General features: G+C 39.6%; 1 protein-coding gene across 2 annotated transcripts in view; it reads right to left on the bottom strand.

Annotated features, from left to right (window-relative positions):
- Positions 1-3047: 3047 nt before the first annotated feature.
- slco1c1 (solute carrier organic anion transporter family, member 1C1) overlaps positions 3048-18828 on the bottom strand; it is a 54436-nt gene continuing 38655 nt past the window's right edge. For both annotated transcript variants that reach the window (XM_006633167.3, XM_015352154.2), the window contains exons 11-15: positions 17663-17828; positions 10777-10961; positions 9504-9568; positions 8142-8259; positions 3048-6290 (exon numbers count right to left, since the gene is read on the bottom strand). In XM_006633167.3, the coding sequence (XP_006633230.3) occupies positions 6065-6290; positions 8142-8259; positions 9504-9568; positions 10777-10961; positions 17663-17828 (760 nt within the window). In that variant the 3' untranslated portion in view covers positions 3048-6064. The remainder of the gene's footprint in view (positions 6291-8141; positions 8260-9503; positions 9569-10776; positions 10962-17662; positions 17829-18828) is intronic.

Below are 18828 nucleotides of genomic sequence, written 5' to 3'. Positions count from 1 at the left end.
TGAGGTTTGAGCTCTACTCAGTGAAATGCCATGCCTTGTGAGATGGTTTATTGAAATATAACATTGAAAAGGATGATTGCAATTATTTAATTTTCAGTTACTGTAATTAATATCTAAATGTAAATTAGATTGGGAGGCCCTTGTAGAAGATGACCATGTTGGCTTCAAAACAGGACTTCTTTTGACCCAGAGCTGGAATAAGGAACCATGCAGCAGGGACCAGGTATGTATTGTTAAGCCAGCATTCCTAGTTTTAAGGGTATGTTCTACACTGGCAGGCTGAAAAAATGAAACATTTTTAGACTTGAACAGCGAAGACACCAGTACGTAGGGACCAGATTCAAGTATTCGAATTCCTCAAAGGCTTTTACAAAGCCAACCCAGTGGATATCTTCAGAATCAATGGTGACATACGAACCGCAGAACACAAATGCAAAGCAAGTGGAAGTGCACTTAACTGACAACAGGAGGCACTTCTTTATACATAGGGTTTGCACAAAGGGCTGTGTGGGCATAAAACAAGCTTCCCAGTCATGTTGTGAAAATGTATACCCTGGCATTTTTCTGGAAATGGAGAAATGATTGCCTCTGATTACTTAGCTAATAATTACCAAACTAATTACCAGGCTAGATAGGCCAAATCGCCTCCTTTCAGTCATAACTGTTCTTATGTTTTAATAACAATGAATATGTTTTGCCACATCTGGATATGGGGAAGATTCCAAGAGTGACAATTGCTTTTTAAATGGAAGTATGTGGCAGTAAAACAAACGCAAAAGTCAAACATAAAAATGCAAAACACTACCAGCAGCCAAGCAAGATAGATGAACCACATAGACTGTTTTCATTTGTAACCTGTCTTGTGTTCTTATTTTCACTCACTGAACAGCCTGTGTCTGTCATACGTCTTTACAATAGGGATGGAATGACTGCACAGACACTTTCTGCTATGTTATACAGTAGATGGGTTTAGAAAATTAAAGCATTATAGTTATTGTGAATTATTTGCAATGTGTTAGGTGTGGTGTAGTGGTGAGCATTGTTGCATCACTGTGCTGGGGCCCTGGGTTCAATTCATAGGGTGCTATTTGTGTGGAGTTTTAGAGAGAGAGGGTGTCTTTATTATCCCTGGGGGGGTAAGTTGTTTTACAGCAGCAGTGTTGGTGTACAGATGGACAGAAGAAAAAAACGACAGGAGCAACAATATACGTATTTACTTAGAAGAAGGTCAAGTGTTAATAATAAAAATAATAATAATAATATAATACAATATGGCAATAATGATAATTATTATAATCATTATTGTATATGAATAATTTGTTATTATTAATTATGTGGCTACAGGTATGAATGAGAACTTGAATCTGTTGGTTTTGGAGTTGGGGAGTCGTTATCTGTGTTTTGATGGGAATAACTGGAAGTTATTAACAAAGGGCTGTGAAGAATCATCGCAGACGGATTTTGCTTTACCGAAAACACGTGAATGATAGATGGAAGAGAAGGCTGGAAGATCAGCACCCAGTTTGTTCTTGCTTCTCAGATTCAGGTTGCCAAACCAGCAGATCAGGGCAAAAGATAGAACAGATTCAAGGAAGGACCAGTAGAACGAAATCAACAATGAATCATCAACCTTAAAATATTTAAGCTTCCTTAAGAAAAAAAAGACGCTGTTGACCTTTTCTGAGGATCAGGTCAATATTGTCTTCAAAATTAATCTTGGAGTCCAGAACAGTCCTCAAGTACTTGTATTGTTCTACTATCTCCACTGAATCCCCCCAATGTAGGTTAGAGTGGGAGTGTGTTATTGTTTTCCTGAAGTCAATTACCATGTCTTTGGTCTCAGACACATTTAGCTTGAGGAAGTTTTGTTCACACCAGGTGGCAAAGTCATCAACGACTGGTCCGCGGCTCCACCTGTTGACCTGTAGCAGGCTAACAATGACAGAGTCGTCAGCAAATTTGATTAGGTGTCTTGAGTGGTGATAGCTCTTGCAATTCTTTGTGTATGGCACAAAGAGTAAGGGAGACAATACACACCCTTGGAGGACCCAGTAGAGGAATGCTTCTGGTTAGATAAAACATTGTTGACTCTCACCCTCTGGGTTCTGTCTATGTTCTGTTTCCCCATGTCTGTGTGGGTTTCCTCTGGGAGCTCGTTTCCTCCCACTTTCCAAAGACATGCTGGTAGGTTAATTGGCTTCTAGGAATAGTGGTCTTAGTGTGGGTTTTTGTCTTTGTGCGCTCTGTGATAGACTGGCATCCCATCCAGGGTGTATCCCAACTTGTGCCACAGACGATAGGCTAGACCACCATGGCTCTGAATGGGCTAAGTGGTCAATCCTCACTTTGTGTCTGTTTCTTGCCAAAATAAGCTCTGGAGCCCCTCGATCCTGAATTGCGTTGAGAGGTAAGGAAATGAATGGATAGATAAAACTAGACAGTTAACTAATAATCTATTCAATCGTGAATTGGCAAAAAATATTCGGAGTCAGTAACTGGAAATGTAAGGATTTTTAATTTTGTGACTACCACTTTTTTTGTAGATCTATGCAGCCCATAACACTAATTCTGGTGGTTTTGTAGACTATTTGAGCTTCAAATAGAGCAGATGCTGTTCTAAGCTCTGCATAGTTTATCTGAAGTTCATTCTCATTGTTAAAGTTATTATTACTATCCATGCAGGTAGCTGCGTCAGCATGCATAGGTTGCAAAGGAACAAGTAAATGTTTATTCCATCCTGAAAAGAGAAGAAAAGTAACTACATTTCGGCTGTGGAGCCTTCTTCGGGTGTGAAGAAGGCTCCCGAAGAAGGCTCCACAGCCGAAACATTGTTTTTCTTCTCTTTTCAGCATGGAATAAACCTTTACTTGTTCCTTATTACTATCCATTTTTAAGAGGCTTTTGCTCCGTTGCAAATCCTACTCTTATTTTGATCTCTAAATAATATCCAACTCCTAAAATCTTCCAACATTTTTTCTTCCAAGACTTGAACCTATTTGAACATCATCTACTTCAAAATCCAATGACAACAGACAGAAATGGCATGCAACAGTTTTACAAACCAGATTTATTTGTCAAAATACTTTCTCTAGGCACAATGGTGACATTTTATACATTTCAATTTCTGAATAAAATGAGGTACTTCAAAGTGCAATGGTTTAAATTCTATATGTCTGTGATACACTTGGGCAGTTTATTTTCTCAAGAAAAGAAAACACTCCATTCAGTAAGAAACAAATATACAGCATATACCTTTTCATTTAACCACTAACGCTGTACTGGTGAAGTTTGTACCTAGGTTTTCACAGCAGAAGACATTTTCTTTTGAGTAATTTCAATGTCAAACAAAGCTATACTTAGTTAAATCAGACATTTATCACCAAAGATGATTAAATAACCAACTGAATGGGGGAAAAAGGTGAATGGTTTTGTTTAATCACTGGCACGTTATCTCCCTGAGATTGAATGACCACTAAAACAATGGAATATCTTTAAATGGTACAGGCAGAGAAAAGGGAATCCTTCCTTTTAAAACAGGGTGTCAGACTTAGTGTCTCATGGTTTTTGCTCACTGGAGCTCTCAATGTCATTATTGGTTTAATTATTTAACTAACCACATAACTGGAATAGAGCAGCATTACTGCCTTGCAGCACTGTGGCCCTGGGTTCAACTCCTGAAGTGCTATCTGAATGGACTTTGTATGTTCTCCCTGGGTTCACATGGGTTTCCTCCCACTGTTCAAAGACATACTGTACTGGTAGGTTATTGTCTCTGGTGTGAGTCTGTGCATGTCTGTGTCTGCCCTAAGATGGACTGGTGTCCCATAGAGAGTGTATCCTGCCTTGCGAAAGTTGTTTGCAAGGATAGACTTTGGCTCCCTTGCAATGCTGTTTTGGACACTTTAGAAAATGGATGGTAATACACCTAACCAGGCTCTGATGTGTCTTCCAAGTAATCATACATTTAATAAAGTGAATGTCCTCAGTAATCACCGTAAATAATTTACAAGAAGACCTTATGTCTAAAAAATAATTAGTTTAACAACATTAGAAATGAGAAAAGTTGCAAATAAGAGCAGACTATTGGATATACCTAGCTCATTTGGTACTTAGTAGTTATTTCATCCAAGGATGTCATCTAGCTAGTTCTTGAAAAAAGCCAGTGTGTCAATAAAATGATTAGCTTGTTTTATACTCCCATAAGAATTTAAATTATTGGTAAATTATTGCCTGCTGTTCTTGATTTATATTTATATATTTACAGATTGTTCAATTCATTGGTCCAGTTGAAAATGAAAGCAGCAGACATTCCTCCATGAACTGACAGCCATATGTAACACCTTTTGTTCTTTATAGACTACCAAGTCAACAGACGTTTTATACATTTACAGTATGTCAGAGCAATGACCAAATCCATTTACGTGAAGGAATGGTTACAGGATATAATGCTAATCACTGCAGGGAATACCTTTTTCCATTACTCATATAATGAACATGGTTTTCTCATCAAATCAGTTCTTGTCTTTTTAGAAACAATACAGCTCCAGCCCATTTAATATAAAAGATGTACAGCTTGTAATAATATTATAATTACTACTAATATTAATACTTTCAAATGTATGTGATCTATATGGGAAATAGATTTCTGTTGAGTAGTGCAACACTAAAGGTAGATACAGTAACTGCCTGGTGTACCACTGTTTTAGAATTTGAACCAAAGAGTAAGTAAAACTTCATACTAATGTAGCAGATAAACTGCACAGTGAAATGGCAGTATATTGTGCATGGGTTTTTTGAAAAGTAAAAAAAAAAGTTAATCAAGAAAACAAAGTTCTACAAACATAACATTTTTCAAATCCTGTCCATAAAATTAATCCAAATGATTTATATTATTCTCTACAAGAAAAGAAAGATTCATAGTTTCATTTTTGTTGAAACACCAAATGCACATTTCAAGAGTATTAATTTAAAATCTACAGTGGTCAACTTGAAATATATATACTGAGCATCAAAAGAATCTTAGCACTCAAAAACTGTAACAAATGTATAATGTTCGTAAGATTATGGCAATCTTTTTTGAAAAGGTGCTTTGACATTTTATTGAACAGACATGACAGATGCAGTAATATTCCTAACGCTGATTATCATCTGCCATCAGCTGGAGGTCTTCCATGAGAGACACAGGTTAGCAGCATGTGAGGCCACCACTGGAAGCAATACAAGCTGTACAAGTGCAATGCATGCTTTGTACCTGTCCCTGTTGTAGAATTAGACCAGAATGTGCCTGTTCACTGGATTGAGCCCTAAATCCCATCACTTTTCCCAGAGTATTCTGCGCCTGAACAGTAGAGTTCATAAACTGGTGAGTAGGGCATCAACACGAGGCATCCTCACCTCACAACAAAGTCGTAGTGAAGAGCATCACGAGGATGTGCGTGGTTCTCCTACACTGTTGTCGTGCCAGGACGAGCCAGGAGGAAGGGCAGCAAGGGCGTGATCACTAAAGCACTGTGCTCTCAATCCTATATGAGTGGAGGACTGTAGAAACTAGATGATGGTGGTCAGGTCATCACCCCATCAGTTGCTGTGAGGTCTCATAAGGTCTCCCAGATTGTGGCCGGCCTGTGTTCAGCTGTAACATCTTGTCAGCACGACACCTCCACAGGGTGAACAGAGTGTGGGATGGCCTCCAGGCATCCAGATGGCATGATACCAGTGTGTTGAGGATAAGTGGGACACATGGCTTCCATTCTGTGCTTTCTTTCTTGATTTACATCAGGCTTCATTGTGGGCCCAATCAGATCTCGATACTGAGGTGATTTAGTGCATGTGCAATAAAGTCTGGGGTGTGTCATAGTAAGATGATCAATTCATCGAACTGAAGACTTACTGTACATATGTAATTATCACATAACCAAATACTTCATTTTTTAAAAGCCTACATAGGCTAAACACAGTGATATGTTTCTTTTGATGCTCAGTATCATTCATGTCCTAAGAAAAACATTCAACGTGGCTTTTTCGCCACCGTCTTCAGGTTTAAACAAAAGGCACATCCTCCCCTTCACAGTCGGGTCTCCTTGTCCGGATGGCAGTCTGATGTCCTTATCAAGTGGTCACAGTGAAAAGAGTTCACCTCTTCCTTCCTCAAGGATTCCACCTCTGCTCCTCTGTTGGCGAGCGAGTCTTTTGCTTCATGTTGTACGTGTTTCTTCAACAGCGCATACACAGCCACACACGGGAAAAACGATACAGTTCGCAAGCCCAAAGTCAGCCCTAGGTACACTACTCTGGAAAGAGACAACAGCATACAGCTTATTAATGAAACATATCTGCATATGAATCCCACCTATGAAAAACCAATGAAAATATCACAGGTCACACACAAACTATCTAAATAAAATATTCAGAAAGTAATTTTTTTGATACCTTTATCATATGGATCTGAATGTTCTAAAATAAAACAAATAACATTTGTGGTCATTCTGTTTTCAAGTCACTTTAAAATATTTGTTCCCCTCAGCACACTGCAATACACATGGGAGTGAAGGGAATATAATCACACAAGAGGGCAATTCACTTACTAGAGCATTCACATAAAGAACACAAGCAAAGCAAATGTTAAAAGAACTTGGAAACTGACCCCATAGTAAGTGAGGGTCCTAAAATGGTCAAGACTGCTGTTTTTTTCTTCAAATTGCTTGTTTTATGATTGTGGGTAAAAACGGCAAAACGGCTTGCAAACAGTATTTGCAGTTATGCTAGTTAAATTTACAGTACATTTAAACCTACTACATGCATAATACAGTGCACTTGTCTCCTAAGCAGCTATCAGAGTAATGCTACTCTTCAGGGGATGTTTGGCTAAGATAAAACTAGTACTTGTGAGCACCTGCAGCTTTTGTGCATAAATCTGATAAGTTGTTTGTGGTAACATAATCAACACACTAAAGGCTACAAATAAAGCAATGGAACAATTTCCCAATGACTGTTAATTCATTTGCTTACCGTGAAGACTAAATTAACTTAGCAGTAGTCTACGTTACAAGAAAATGGACTGACAACTATTTTACAATTAGACTAAACCCTGGCTCCAAGTATGAAGGGCTATTTCTCTAATTCAAAATTATAACTATGTTCTTGGGACTACAGTAGTTTTAAGCACTATCCTAAAAATCCTAACCCTAACCCCTTGTGTCTTTAAATTATGAATGTTACCTAAGGCTCACAAGAAATGAGAAAAATTTATTGGATCAAGATCAAGTAAGGTAACTCCATACTGAAAAGTAGAAAGAAGCAGCACAGCATTTTGGCTATTCAGCTTTCTTCAGATATGGAGTTAGGGTTAGAGTTCAGGCACACCTGAAGAAGGCTTAATTAACAGCTGAAACACTCTGTTTCTTCTTCCTGCTTTTCAGCGTGAAATTAAGATTTACTTTCTTTGTTACTTTGCAGCCAATGCATGCTGAAGCAGTTCTTCAGATACTAACATTCTATATAGCCAGCAGCCATATCACTCTGCAACTGACAACTGGCAATCCACTAAAGCTAAGCAGGTGTGAGCCTGGTCAGTACCTAGATGGGAGACCTCCTGGGAAAAGGTTGCCGCTGGAAGAGGTGTTAGTGGGGCCAGCAGGGGGCACTCACCCTGTGGTCCATGTGGGTCCTAATGCCCCAGTATAGTGACGGGACACTGTAAACAGGTGGCATCCTTCGGATGAGACGTAAAAACCGAGGTCCTGACTCTCTATGGTCATTAAAAATCCCAGGGCGTTTCTCAAAAAGAGTAGGGGTGTAACCCCAACGTTCTTTCCAAATTTCCCATTGGCCCTTACCAATCATGGCCTCCTAATAATCCCCATCTATGGGGATTATTACTCTGGTCTCCTCCCCACTGATATGAGATGTGTGGTGAGTGTTCTGGTGCACTATGGCTGCCGTCACATCATCCAGGTGGATGCTGCACAATGGTGGTGGTGGAGGGGAGTTACCATTACCTGTAAAACGCTTTGAGTGGAGTGTCCAGAAAAGCGCTATATAAGTGTAAGCAATTATTATTATTATTATTATTATTATTATTATTATATGCCTCTAAAATGCCAAAGCATCACTGAAAAGTATTTTGCCACTTGGAAAATTACCTGTAAGCACTGGTGTCATATAGCCTGCATGCTCCCTGTCCTCCACATTTCTTCCTGCCCCACTTCACACAGGTTGTGTCAATAAGAGCCCCAAAATATATGGGGGCAGGGATTCCAGCTGGAAAAAGCAACACTCAGATAAAACAGATGTTGTAATCTAATACACAGCTATTGCAATACTGTAGCTATGAAAAAACAGAGGTAAAAATGTATATGCACTAGAATTTGTTACATTTGCCAAGGTTATCCACATTTATGTCAAATTAAGCCAAAGGTGTTATGTATAAAATCTAGATCTGGATGATTATTAGTCTAGAACTTTTTATATTGCTGATTCTTCATAAAGCCAAATGAGATTCACTGACATGGGCCATACCAACAAACTGTCTTTCACTACTATCCAAATTGCCATTAATTACCTAATGCAAGATAAATTCTTAAAATACAGGTAGTAGACAGGGGAATGTTTGTTTAGACATTGGGGACATTTGATGTTAGGGGTGTGTGTGTGTTTGGATTGAGAATTGGTTATTAGAAATCAGAGGGTACTGATAAGGAGTGAATGCACAAATTAAGGTAATGTAATTAGTGGAGTACCACAGGAACTTATACTAGGACTCCCGGTCTTACAAATTTCTGTCAATAATTTAGACTATGGTATAGTTAGTCAACTAGTCAAATGGTCTGAAGGAAGTGAGCGAATTTAGTTTTGAAGAGAGAAGACGACGAAGGGACATGATTCAAGTTTTCAACGTCCTCAAAGGCTGTCAAAGTCAACTCGGTGACCTTGTTTAGATTAAACAGTGAAACCTGAACCAGACAACACAATCAGAAACTAAAAGTAAATGCATTTAAAACTGAAAATAATGTTTCTCAGTATATAAGGCTTTTTTTTACCATTTTCTGTTCTGACAGTTTTGGGCACTTTATTTACAAAAAGGGCTGTGGGAACTTGGGAACATGTTGTTGAAGCAGATGCCTCTTCTTGTTTGTAATAATTTTTGTGTTCTTCAATTAACATACATATTTAGATAAGATTATGGAGACAGACCATTTTTTAACCTTTTGACTCCACTATAAATTCAAATCTGAAACTTCTTAGTTCAAAAAGACACTAATCTCAACATAGATATAAAAAAGAGGCTGATGCCATAGTCTTTAACATTTAAAACGGTTCATGCAGGCCAAAGGTAATATACGTTTAGTCAACAATAAACTGTAGCTGTCTGAGTTGCAGTGAGAGCAATGTTACAACTAAGTTACTGCCAGCGCTGGACCAATAGGTGCAGTTTACCTGGGATACTATCTGGGTTGTTTAGATTGTTTAACATGAATAATTACATAACATTTAACAAAACTCACCAAGTGTTCTGGTGGCCAGTGTGTGGAATCCTAAGGCCAGTGATTTTAATTCTGGTTTAATGCACCTAGAAGGAATTTGGTTGCACATTTGACTAAGCAACAGAAACAATAATAATAAAACAATAATGTATGATATATTTCACATACATATAAGAGGACTATCTTCTATTTGTCTTTTAGTGAATGCCTGGAAAAATATATAAAAAACCAAACCATGCTGAGAACAAAATGCAACATGAAATGTTTGGAAACATCACTCTTTGTCTCCCTCATGTGGGTACTCTAAGCTACGTGATCTTTGAATGAAAACTACAAGAAATTGTTTCTATATGTATTATTCACACATAACTTCTGCATTTTATAGTGGGAAAGCAATAAAAATGCAATTTTAGGCTATATATTCACAACTGAAAATCAATCAATGCTGTGATGTTAAAATTGCACAATGCACTAGACAAATCACATTCAGTATACTCACAATTTTGGTCAATGCACAATTTTAGTTATACAAAAGATATTGCTGCTCTGCACCACAGAGCAAAGCAACCATACACATTTTTTGTTGCTTGAGGGAATGTTAATTCTAAATGTAACTATGTGGAAGTGCATTTAAAACTGGATCACGAAGCATTTCTTTATATAAAGGACTGTAGGACTATCCTACCATGCTACCCTACCATCTTTTTGAAGCTGAAAACCCTGGTTTCTCATCCTGACAGACAGGCCAGATGGGTCAAATTGTCCCCTCATTTATAATATTTCTTACAGAGAAGACTTGTATCTACCCTGGCAACACAGTAATTCGTCATACAGTACATGCCAATAAAGTTAATTGAACTTGAATTTAAAAAGCAAATTTACTGGAACAGTGAAGTGAAATTAATCTTTTCTGCCCAATTCATGATTTCTCTACTAATGAAATATGTATTTCAGTTCAAGAGATTAATATAGGCAAAAGTGTATAATTTTAGTAACTCAGTCATAGTGTATAAAGACTCCATAGCCTGTATATTTTTTTAAACACAGCAACATAAGTTTCTCATTTTTTGTACCTAACATACTTTTCACTGTAATTCAAGTATACTGTATGTAGGTCTACCACAGCATTAATTCATATTGCAAGTATGTTTAATGTGTATTTTCATTTTTAATGGTCACTGAACACCAGTGCCCATGTCTTCAGAAAGCAGTACTGCTGTCGCATCTACAAACACCTGGGTCATCACTGTTTTCTGTCACCTGAAGCTGCAGGTGAAATGAGCCACAGCTTTACCTTATTAACAGTATGTATCCTGGTGTACCTCCCAAAGAGATGACAAAGGACGTGAGGACAGACAGTGCTAAGAAATAGGGGAAGACCTTTTCACATCCTTCCCTGTGCTGACAGTGCCCCAGAACTGCTGTGAGATTCCAAGTGGCAGAGCCAGCGGCCATCAGACACTTGCAGTTATCAAACACCTGATGCAGAAAAACAGCGTTAGTTGAAGTGAAGAACATTGAAGAAGAACGCTTCGATTTAAAAACGGGGAGGACTGAGTTTGCAGTTTCAACTGAGAATAAAAATTGCTTACTAGGAAAAAGGTGAAAAACAAATAAAATAAAAATGTCTATCTACTGTAGCTCATAGATCACCAGTCTAAAATATTTTGGATCTGCACAAGAGGTCTCGGTGGTCTATGAATCAAGAGTACCGTTGCCAAGCTGTTACAAGAATAGCAAACCTTTAGAGGCCTGTTATTATGTTTATTCCTGCTGAGATGATCACAATACAGTACAGTACTGGATACAGTGGTAGTAGTAGTAATAATAATAATAATAATAATAATAATAATAATAATAATAATAAAACAATATATTGCACCTGTAAAGGTGGCTTCTCAAACAGCTTTGCAGAACAGCAACAAAAAAACAACAACAACAACAACAAGAACAAAATATATATACTATGAAAATACACAATGAGAGAAGACAGTAGATGGGGGTACAGTAGGAGCAGGTGCTCTAGGATAGGAGTAATGTGATCACTTGCATTAGACCTGGTCAGGATTCTGGTTGCCAGATTCTGGACATACTGAAGTTTGCTCAATGTGGATCAGGCAATAAGACTGCTAAATAGCCAACCCGCAGCTCCTTCAGAAAATCACCCATAATAGCTGCATGCACATACAGTTATCACTGTATCCAGCATACTGCACTACTTGCACATAATGTATTGCATACACCCTGGACACATCACAGCTCTATTTATACTGATTTTTGTCTGAGTTTATTTTATTCAATATCCATTGCATTATTATTTATTATGCAACCTTATTTTTTTTCATCTTAATTTTGTAATCTTTATCCCTGGTGAGCTCGCAGAAAAGACATTTCATTGCCAGCAACTACTGCTGCATGCTGTATTGTTGTGCATTTGATAAATAAACTTTGATCGATTTGGAAAACCCAGCAAGTAGAGCCTTAATGAGTTGACCAGCTTCTCAGCAACAGTTAGCGACAACAAAGTACGTATTCTGGTGATAGTTCTGAGGTGAAAGAATTATATTTTGACAAGATGTTGCACATACAGTTCCAAGAAAAAGTTTGTGAAACCTTTGGAATTAACTGGATTTCTGCATTAAAAATGTGGTCCGATCTTCAACTAAGTCAAAATAATAGACAAACACAATCTGCTTAAACTAATAACACACAAAAAATTGTACTTCTTCTTGTCAATATTGAACACATAATTTAAACATTAACAGTGCAGGCTGGAAAAAGTAAGTGATTTAGTATTTGTATTTTTACTTGTATTTAGTAAACTGGTAGAACCTCCTTTAGCAGCAATAATCTCCAACAACCATTTCCTGTAGCTGCTGGTGAGACTTACACAATGATTAGGAGGAATTGTAGACCATTCCTCCTTACAAAACTGTCTCAGTTCATTGATATTTCTAGGATTCCTTGAGTGAGCAGCTCAGGTCATGCCACAGCATCTCAATTGGGTTTTGGTCTGGACTCTGACTTGGCCATTCCAGAACACACATTTTCTTCTGTTTAAGCTATTCCGTTGTTGATTTACCCCTGTGTTCCGTGTCATTGTCTTGTTGCATCACCCAACTTCTATTAAGCTTCAGGAGACCGCTACCCTGACATTCTCCTGTAAGATTTCTTGATACAATTCTGAATTAATTGTTCCCTCTATGATAGAAAGCTGTCCAGGCCCTGGGGCAGCAAAGCAGCCCCACCATGCTTTACGGTTGGGATGAGGTGTTGGTGTTGGTGTTGTTGTGCAGTGCTTTTTTTTCCTCCAAACATAGCGTTGCACGTTTCTGCCAAAGAGTTCAACTTTTGTCTCATCCGTCCCCAGGACATTGTCCCAGAAGTGTTGTGGAACATCCACGTGGTCCTTTCCAAATTTGAGACGTGCAGCAATGGTATTTTTTTTGGAGAGCAGTGGTTTCCTTTTTTTTTTTTAATACATACAAATAGAGGAAAAAAGACATCCACTGACACAGGAGATAAAAAAAGAAAGAAAAAGTACTCAAATATTAATATTTAAATATCTTCAGAAAAAAAATAAAATAAATAAAAGCATCAAAGATTCTTCCGTTTTTACCACATAAACACAATCATATATAGAAAAATCTCTCATTTAAAATAACATCACTCCTTTAACAGAAATAACATTTTTACTCAGTCCTACGTGATTGCTGTCAGGACCTGGGACAGGACAGTGTGTTTCTGAAACATAAGGTAGACTGCTTTCTACCAGCCTCAAATCCAAGGAAAGACAAAGCTGATAACAAGGCAGTGCCGGATTTCCTTTCTCACCTTGCTACGCAATGATGTTCCGAACCAGTACTGGAAGCACTCCAAGCCCGTGACCCCAGTCCGCTCCATGAGGAAAGACAGGGGTGATCCATGTACCTGAGCTCTGCAGTGGTGCCTGACCCTGCCAGGCATTTCCACTGCTCTCTAGAGGCGGTAGTTATAGGTATGTATTGACCAAACGCTAATGTGCTGGTCTTTGGATCCAGTGACCAGCAGCCTCTGGTGGTCATGTCGAAGCCAAGTTCCTCTGGTCCTCCCGGATAGATAGATTGGAAATCTCTACTGAGACCTGCAGCTGGAGTGTTTGCTCTCCATCAGGTGAGCAGGCCCAGATGATGGTCTCCGCAGAGCCGGCAACACCTCTCAGCTTCCCCTGGTTAAAGTCAAGGCACTTGACCAGCTGTGCAAAGGCAGACCGGCGGCTTTACAGCCTCTGTGTGGAGGAACCCACAGGGTGACTGAGCCGTCCTCGTGGCCCGCAGGTAGCCGGGGACTGCAGCTGGAGTTAGGCTGCCAGAGCCTTGGACACATGGGCATGCCCAGCCAAGCCTTCGGGTTCGGGGCTGCAGACATGTACATGTCCCGGCCCTGTCCTCTGCACACCCGGAGAGTCACTCCAGCTGCACATGTACATGTCCCGGCCCTGTCCTCTGCACATCCAGAGAGTCACTCCAGCTGCACATGTCCATGTCCCGGCCCTGTCCTCTGCACCCCCGGAGAGACACTCCAGCTGCACATGTCCATGTCCCGGCCCTGTCCTCTGCACCCCCGGAGAGACACTCCAGCTGCACATGTCCATGTGCCTGCCCTGTCCTCTGCACCCCCGGAGAGTCACTCCAGCTGCACATGTCCATGTGCCTGCCCTGTCCTCTGCACCCCCGGAGAGTCACTCCAGCTACACATGTCCATGTCCCGGCCCTGTCCTCTGCACACCCGGAGAGACACTCCAGCTGCACATGTCCATGTCCCGGCCCTGTCCTCTGCACACCCGGAGAGACACTCAGGTGACCTGGATTCAACATGCTAGCGGAGCCGCTCGGCGAGAGGCCAGCCGAACTCGTTCCTCAGTTAAGATATTTCCACCAGTCTGAGGCTCAAATCAACATGTATGATTTAGTTAAAGCAACAGTCTGCATCACATTTCTGAACAGCAGTCCCACTCATAATCGTACTGTGGCTTCTCCTGTGGAGCTGACAGCTGTGTCCTGAACCAGCCAGAAAGCTGTACCCTGTGGATTTTTCTTTCTGTTTTAGGACGTAGGATATGTCATAATAAAAAGAAATAACAAGAAAAGACTTGACAGGAGAGAAGTAAGTAAAAGTATAAGAGGGAGATATTATGGTGAGAACTGGTATAGTACACTCATTACTCAAAGAGGAAAAATATTACAACAGTAGTCATTCCGGTTGAGAATGACAGGGGGGAACGAGTGATATCGGCTCCTGCAAAAGCAAAAGTCACATGTTGATAATCTGTTATTCACGGATTGTAAACGTGTACATATTATGTATGTTATGACAACTATGTATATGGAAGCGTGAACTAAATATTAAAACTGCCAATAAACGGGCCCAGAGTTTCTTCAAAATGTGTAGTTTGGTTTTTAATGGAGGCTGACACTTTCTCCATTGACATGTGATCCGTGAGATTTAATCATTGTGTGACACTAACTGTATTTCTAGACTTCCAGCTAAAAAAAAATGACTTTTTTTTGCCATAGTGAAAGCAATAAGGATTATCCATGGCTTTTGAATTGGTGGATCAAATACTGAGAGATCTCCAAGTAAACATAGAGAGGGAGATAGTGGAATGCTGCAACTCATGAAAAGGGACATTCTATTGATAACTGCTTGCCAAAAATGTGTATTGTTGGACAGAGCCAAATAGAATGAAAGTAATTATCTGGAGTATCCAATCTACAGTGTGCACATGTATCTGAATTTATTAAGCCCATTTAATTCATTTTATACATCTTATGTTGAGTAAAATGCACTCTATGAATCACAATCATATTGAATATGGTGTATGTTAATATTATTAGTACATTGAGAAGGTATTCTTGCACATCTGTGCCCAGAACTCAGTGGCAGGACTGAGTGCTAAATCTTTTTCCCCACTTTGTTATTGGGAGGTATATTGTTGAATCAAAACTCAACAGTAATGAGGATTTCTTCTATTAACCAAGATGGCTGTAAATTGCTGTGTGTTATATTAATTCTAGACTTAATGACTGATTTTAACTGATGCTAGTTGAGATATTGTTCTTTCCCAATACCATATTTCTCAACAAGTTCATTAAAGGGTATGGAAATGTTGTTCTCAAGAATGTGGCTCAGATGCATGACACCTTATTGTTTCTAATCTTTAAAGATAATTGTTTTATTGTGAATTCAAAAGTCGGAGAGCAGTGGTTTCCTCCGTGGTGTCCTTCCATTAACACCATTCTTGTTCAGTGTTTTTCTTATAGAAGGACACATGAACAGAGACTTTGGCAAGTTCAGGAGATTTCTGCAGGTCCTTTGCTGTTACCCTAGGGTTCTTTTTCACCTCCTTTGGCACTGCACACTGCGCTCTTGGTGAGAACTTTGCAGGACGCTCACTCCTAGGGAGAGTAGCAAGAGTGCTGAATTTCCTCCATTTGTAGATAATTCGTCTTACTTTGGATTGATGAACACCCAGGCCTTCAGAAATGCTTTTGTAGCCTTTTCCAGCTTTATGCATCTCTACAATTCTTCTTCTAAGGTCCTCTGATATTTCATTTGATCAGGGCATGGTTCACATGAACAGTTCTTTCTTGAGAAGAGCAGACTCTGTCAGTAACCAACCTTTGTGTGCCTTTTTCACAGGGCATGGCACCTCCACCCCACACCTCCAATCTCATCTCATTGATTGAAACACCTGCCTCCAATTAGCTTTTGGAAAAGTCATAAGGCTAGAGGTTCACATACTCTTCCCAACCTAGACTGTGAATGTTTAAACGATGTGACAAGAAGAAGTACAATTGTTTGTGTGTTATTAGTTTAAGCAGATTGTGTTTGTCTGTTATTGTGACTTAGTTGAAGACCACATTTTTCTGAGTAGTTAATGTAGAAATCCAGGTAATTACAAAGGTTTCACAACTTTTTTCTTGCAACTGTATTTTTCCATTTAGACAGAAGCTCAAGTACAGTGCCATCCATAGATAGGGTTACTGCATTAGCTTTACAAAGCTGAAGGGGGGTTCAGATAGCATGACATCAGGCTTTTCACAGTTTAGATGAAGGAAGTTTTGAATCATCTATGTTTTTATGTCAGAGATGCAATTAGATAGAACAGAGACAGCCACAACAGGTTTGGTATTGACATAGATTTGAGCATCAACAGTATAGAAATGATCATTTAGGCCATGCGATCTTAAAAGTTGACCAAATGAGAAAGTGAACCAGGGGACCTAGTATCAGGTTCTGAGGAACACCAGACTTAAAAAGTCAAATTTCAGAGCTAAATATGCCAAGACAGCCAATGTGAAAGCGATCAGTTAGGTATGACTTGAACCGTTTAAGAGCAGTGTCAGAAACTCTAAATACAGTCTCAAGATGAGAAAGTAAGATATCATGGTTATCAGTGACAAAAGCAGCACTGAGATCAAGAAGAATAAGGACAGAAAGACAACAAGAAGCCATTAGAAGAAAGTGACTTTAATAAGGGAAATTTCTGCGCTGTGCTGGAAACCAGATTCGAGGAGTTCGAAGAGGTTATTTCCAAGGAGATGATTCTAACTGTAACGGCACATTCCAAAATTTGTGAAAGAAAGGGCAAATTGGAAATGGGGAGAAACATTTTTAGATTGTCTAAAGGCATGTTTGTTTTCTTGACACAGGGGTAAGAGTGCAATTTTAAGGACCGTTTGTTGACACCATTGCTCAAGGATTCATTTATTATACTGAGGACAATGGAGCAAAGAGAAGTGAAAACAGGGCTGAAATAAAGTGGAAGGAATGGGCTCTAATAGGCAAATGGTGGAATTCATATGCAAGACCCGTTTACTGATGGATGCAGAGTCAAGAAGAAAGAAGGGAACAAGTAAAGCTAAGCTAGGCAAGCAGGGAGGAGCTGTGGAGGCGACAGGCATTGTGGACAGAATGTGATGCCCAATGTTTTCAATCTCTAAAAAAGTGTGGCGAAGTTGGGATGAGGCAGGTAATGTGGTGGGGCAGTTTGGCTTCAGCAGTCTGTTGATGGTGGAGAAAAGGTATCTAGGATTGTTATGGTTATTTTCAATGATGTGAGAGAAGTAGCTGGATCCAGCAGATTCTATCGTATCCTCAGATACAGACAAGCGATCTTTCATACTAGATTTTCTTACCGTATTTTTCCCAGATCCACTTGAAACTCTGCAGCCAGCCAGACAAGGAGAAATGTAGGTTACTCCATTTGCACCACAAACTGGATCCCACTCCTTCCCTGAGCAAAGGCAACCAGAATTGCAGTCTGCGAACAATGACCTCTCGTGGTGAGAAACTTGCTGAACACTTCGTATGTACATGAAGAAAGAAAAGAAAAAAATGATTAAGTGTAGTTTTTATGACATGTGGAAGCTGTAACAAATACATACCAAACTATATCCATGTTGCATATAAAGTAGAAAATGGATTCAAGCCCAGTGGTGCACGACCATTGTATTAAAGCATTTAAACCTTACGAATGAAAGAGAACCCAAAGGACCTCAAAGTGCTTAGCATACTGGAGGAGACCCATTTCATCTAACAAGTACACCAGCCCCTAGGGTGAGGTGCAGTAGACTCACAGCAAATTAGATGGAGAAGGTAGATACTGCTGAACTAACTAAATTAGCTTTAGGAAGGCCGTACTATATAATGCCCTACAGTATGAAGAATTTAGTCATGAAACCAGCTTCAGACTGACCAACAATCCTACTACTAACTCTGTAGAGTTAATGTATTACTGTTGGTCTTTGTCCCATTTTGTTTTTTACATGACAGATAAGGCAATATCATCAGTCAATAGCTCAAAGCGTCAGCCCTCACCAAGCTGGAATTTTAGTGCAGATGTAACAATGGTGTTTGGTGTCCTTACACATACAGTACATAGTACTTTTCTGGACACTCCAATCAAAGCTCTTTACAGGTAATGGAGACTCCCCTCCACCACCACCAATGTGCAGTACCCACCTGGATGATGCGATGGCAGCCATAGTGCGCCAGTCCACTCCCCACACACCAGCTATCAGTGGGGAGAACAGAGTGATGAAGCCAATTCACAGATGAGGATTATTAGGAGGCCATTATTGGTAAAGGCCAATAGGAAATTTGGCCAGAATGCCGGGGTAACACCCCTTCTCTTTCCGAGAAAAGCCCTGGGAATTTTAACAACCACAGAGATTCAAGACCTCAGTTTTACATACCATGTGAAGGACGGCGCCTTTTTACAGTATAGTGTCCCCGTTACTATACTGGGGCATCAGGACCCACACAGACCACAGGGGGAGCACATCACATATCACAAGTACCA

This window comes from Lepisosteus oculatus, chromosome 7, assembly GCF_040954835.1.
Source record: "Lepisosteus oculatus isolate fLepOcu1 chromosome 7, fLepOcu1.hap2, whole genome shotgun sequence".
In the NCBI taxonomy this organism is placed as follows: Eukaryota; Metazoa; Chordata; class Actinopteri; order Semionotiformes; family Lepisosteidae; genus Lepisosteus; species Lepisosteus oculatus.
The sequence above is the reverse complement of the archived record's forward strand: the minus strand, read 5'-3'. Positions and strand labels throughout refer to the sequence as shown.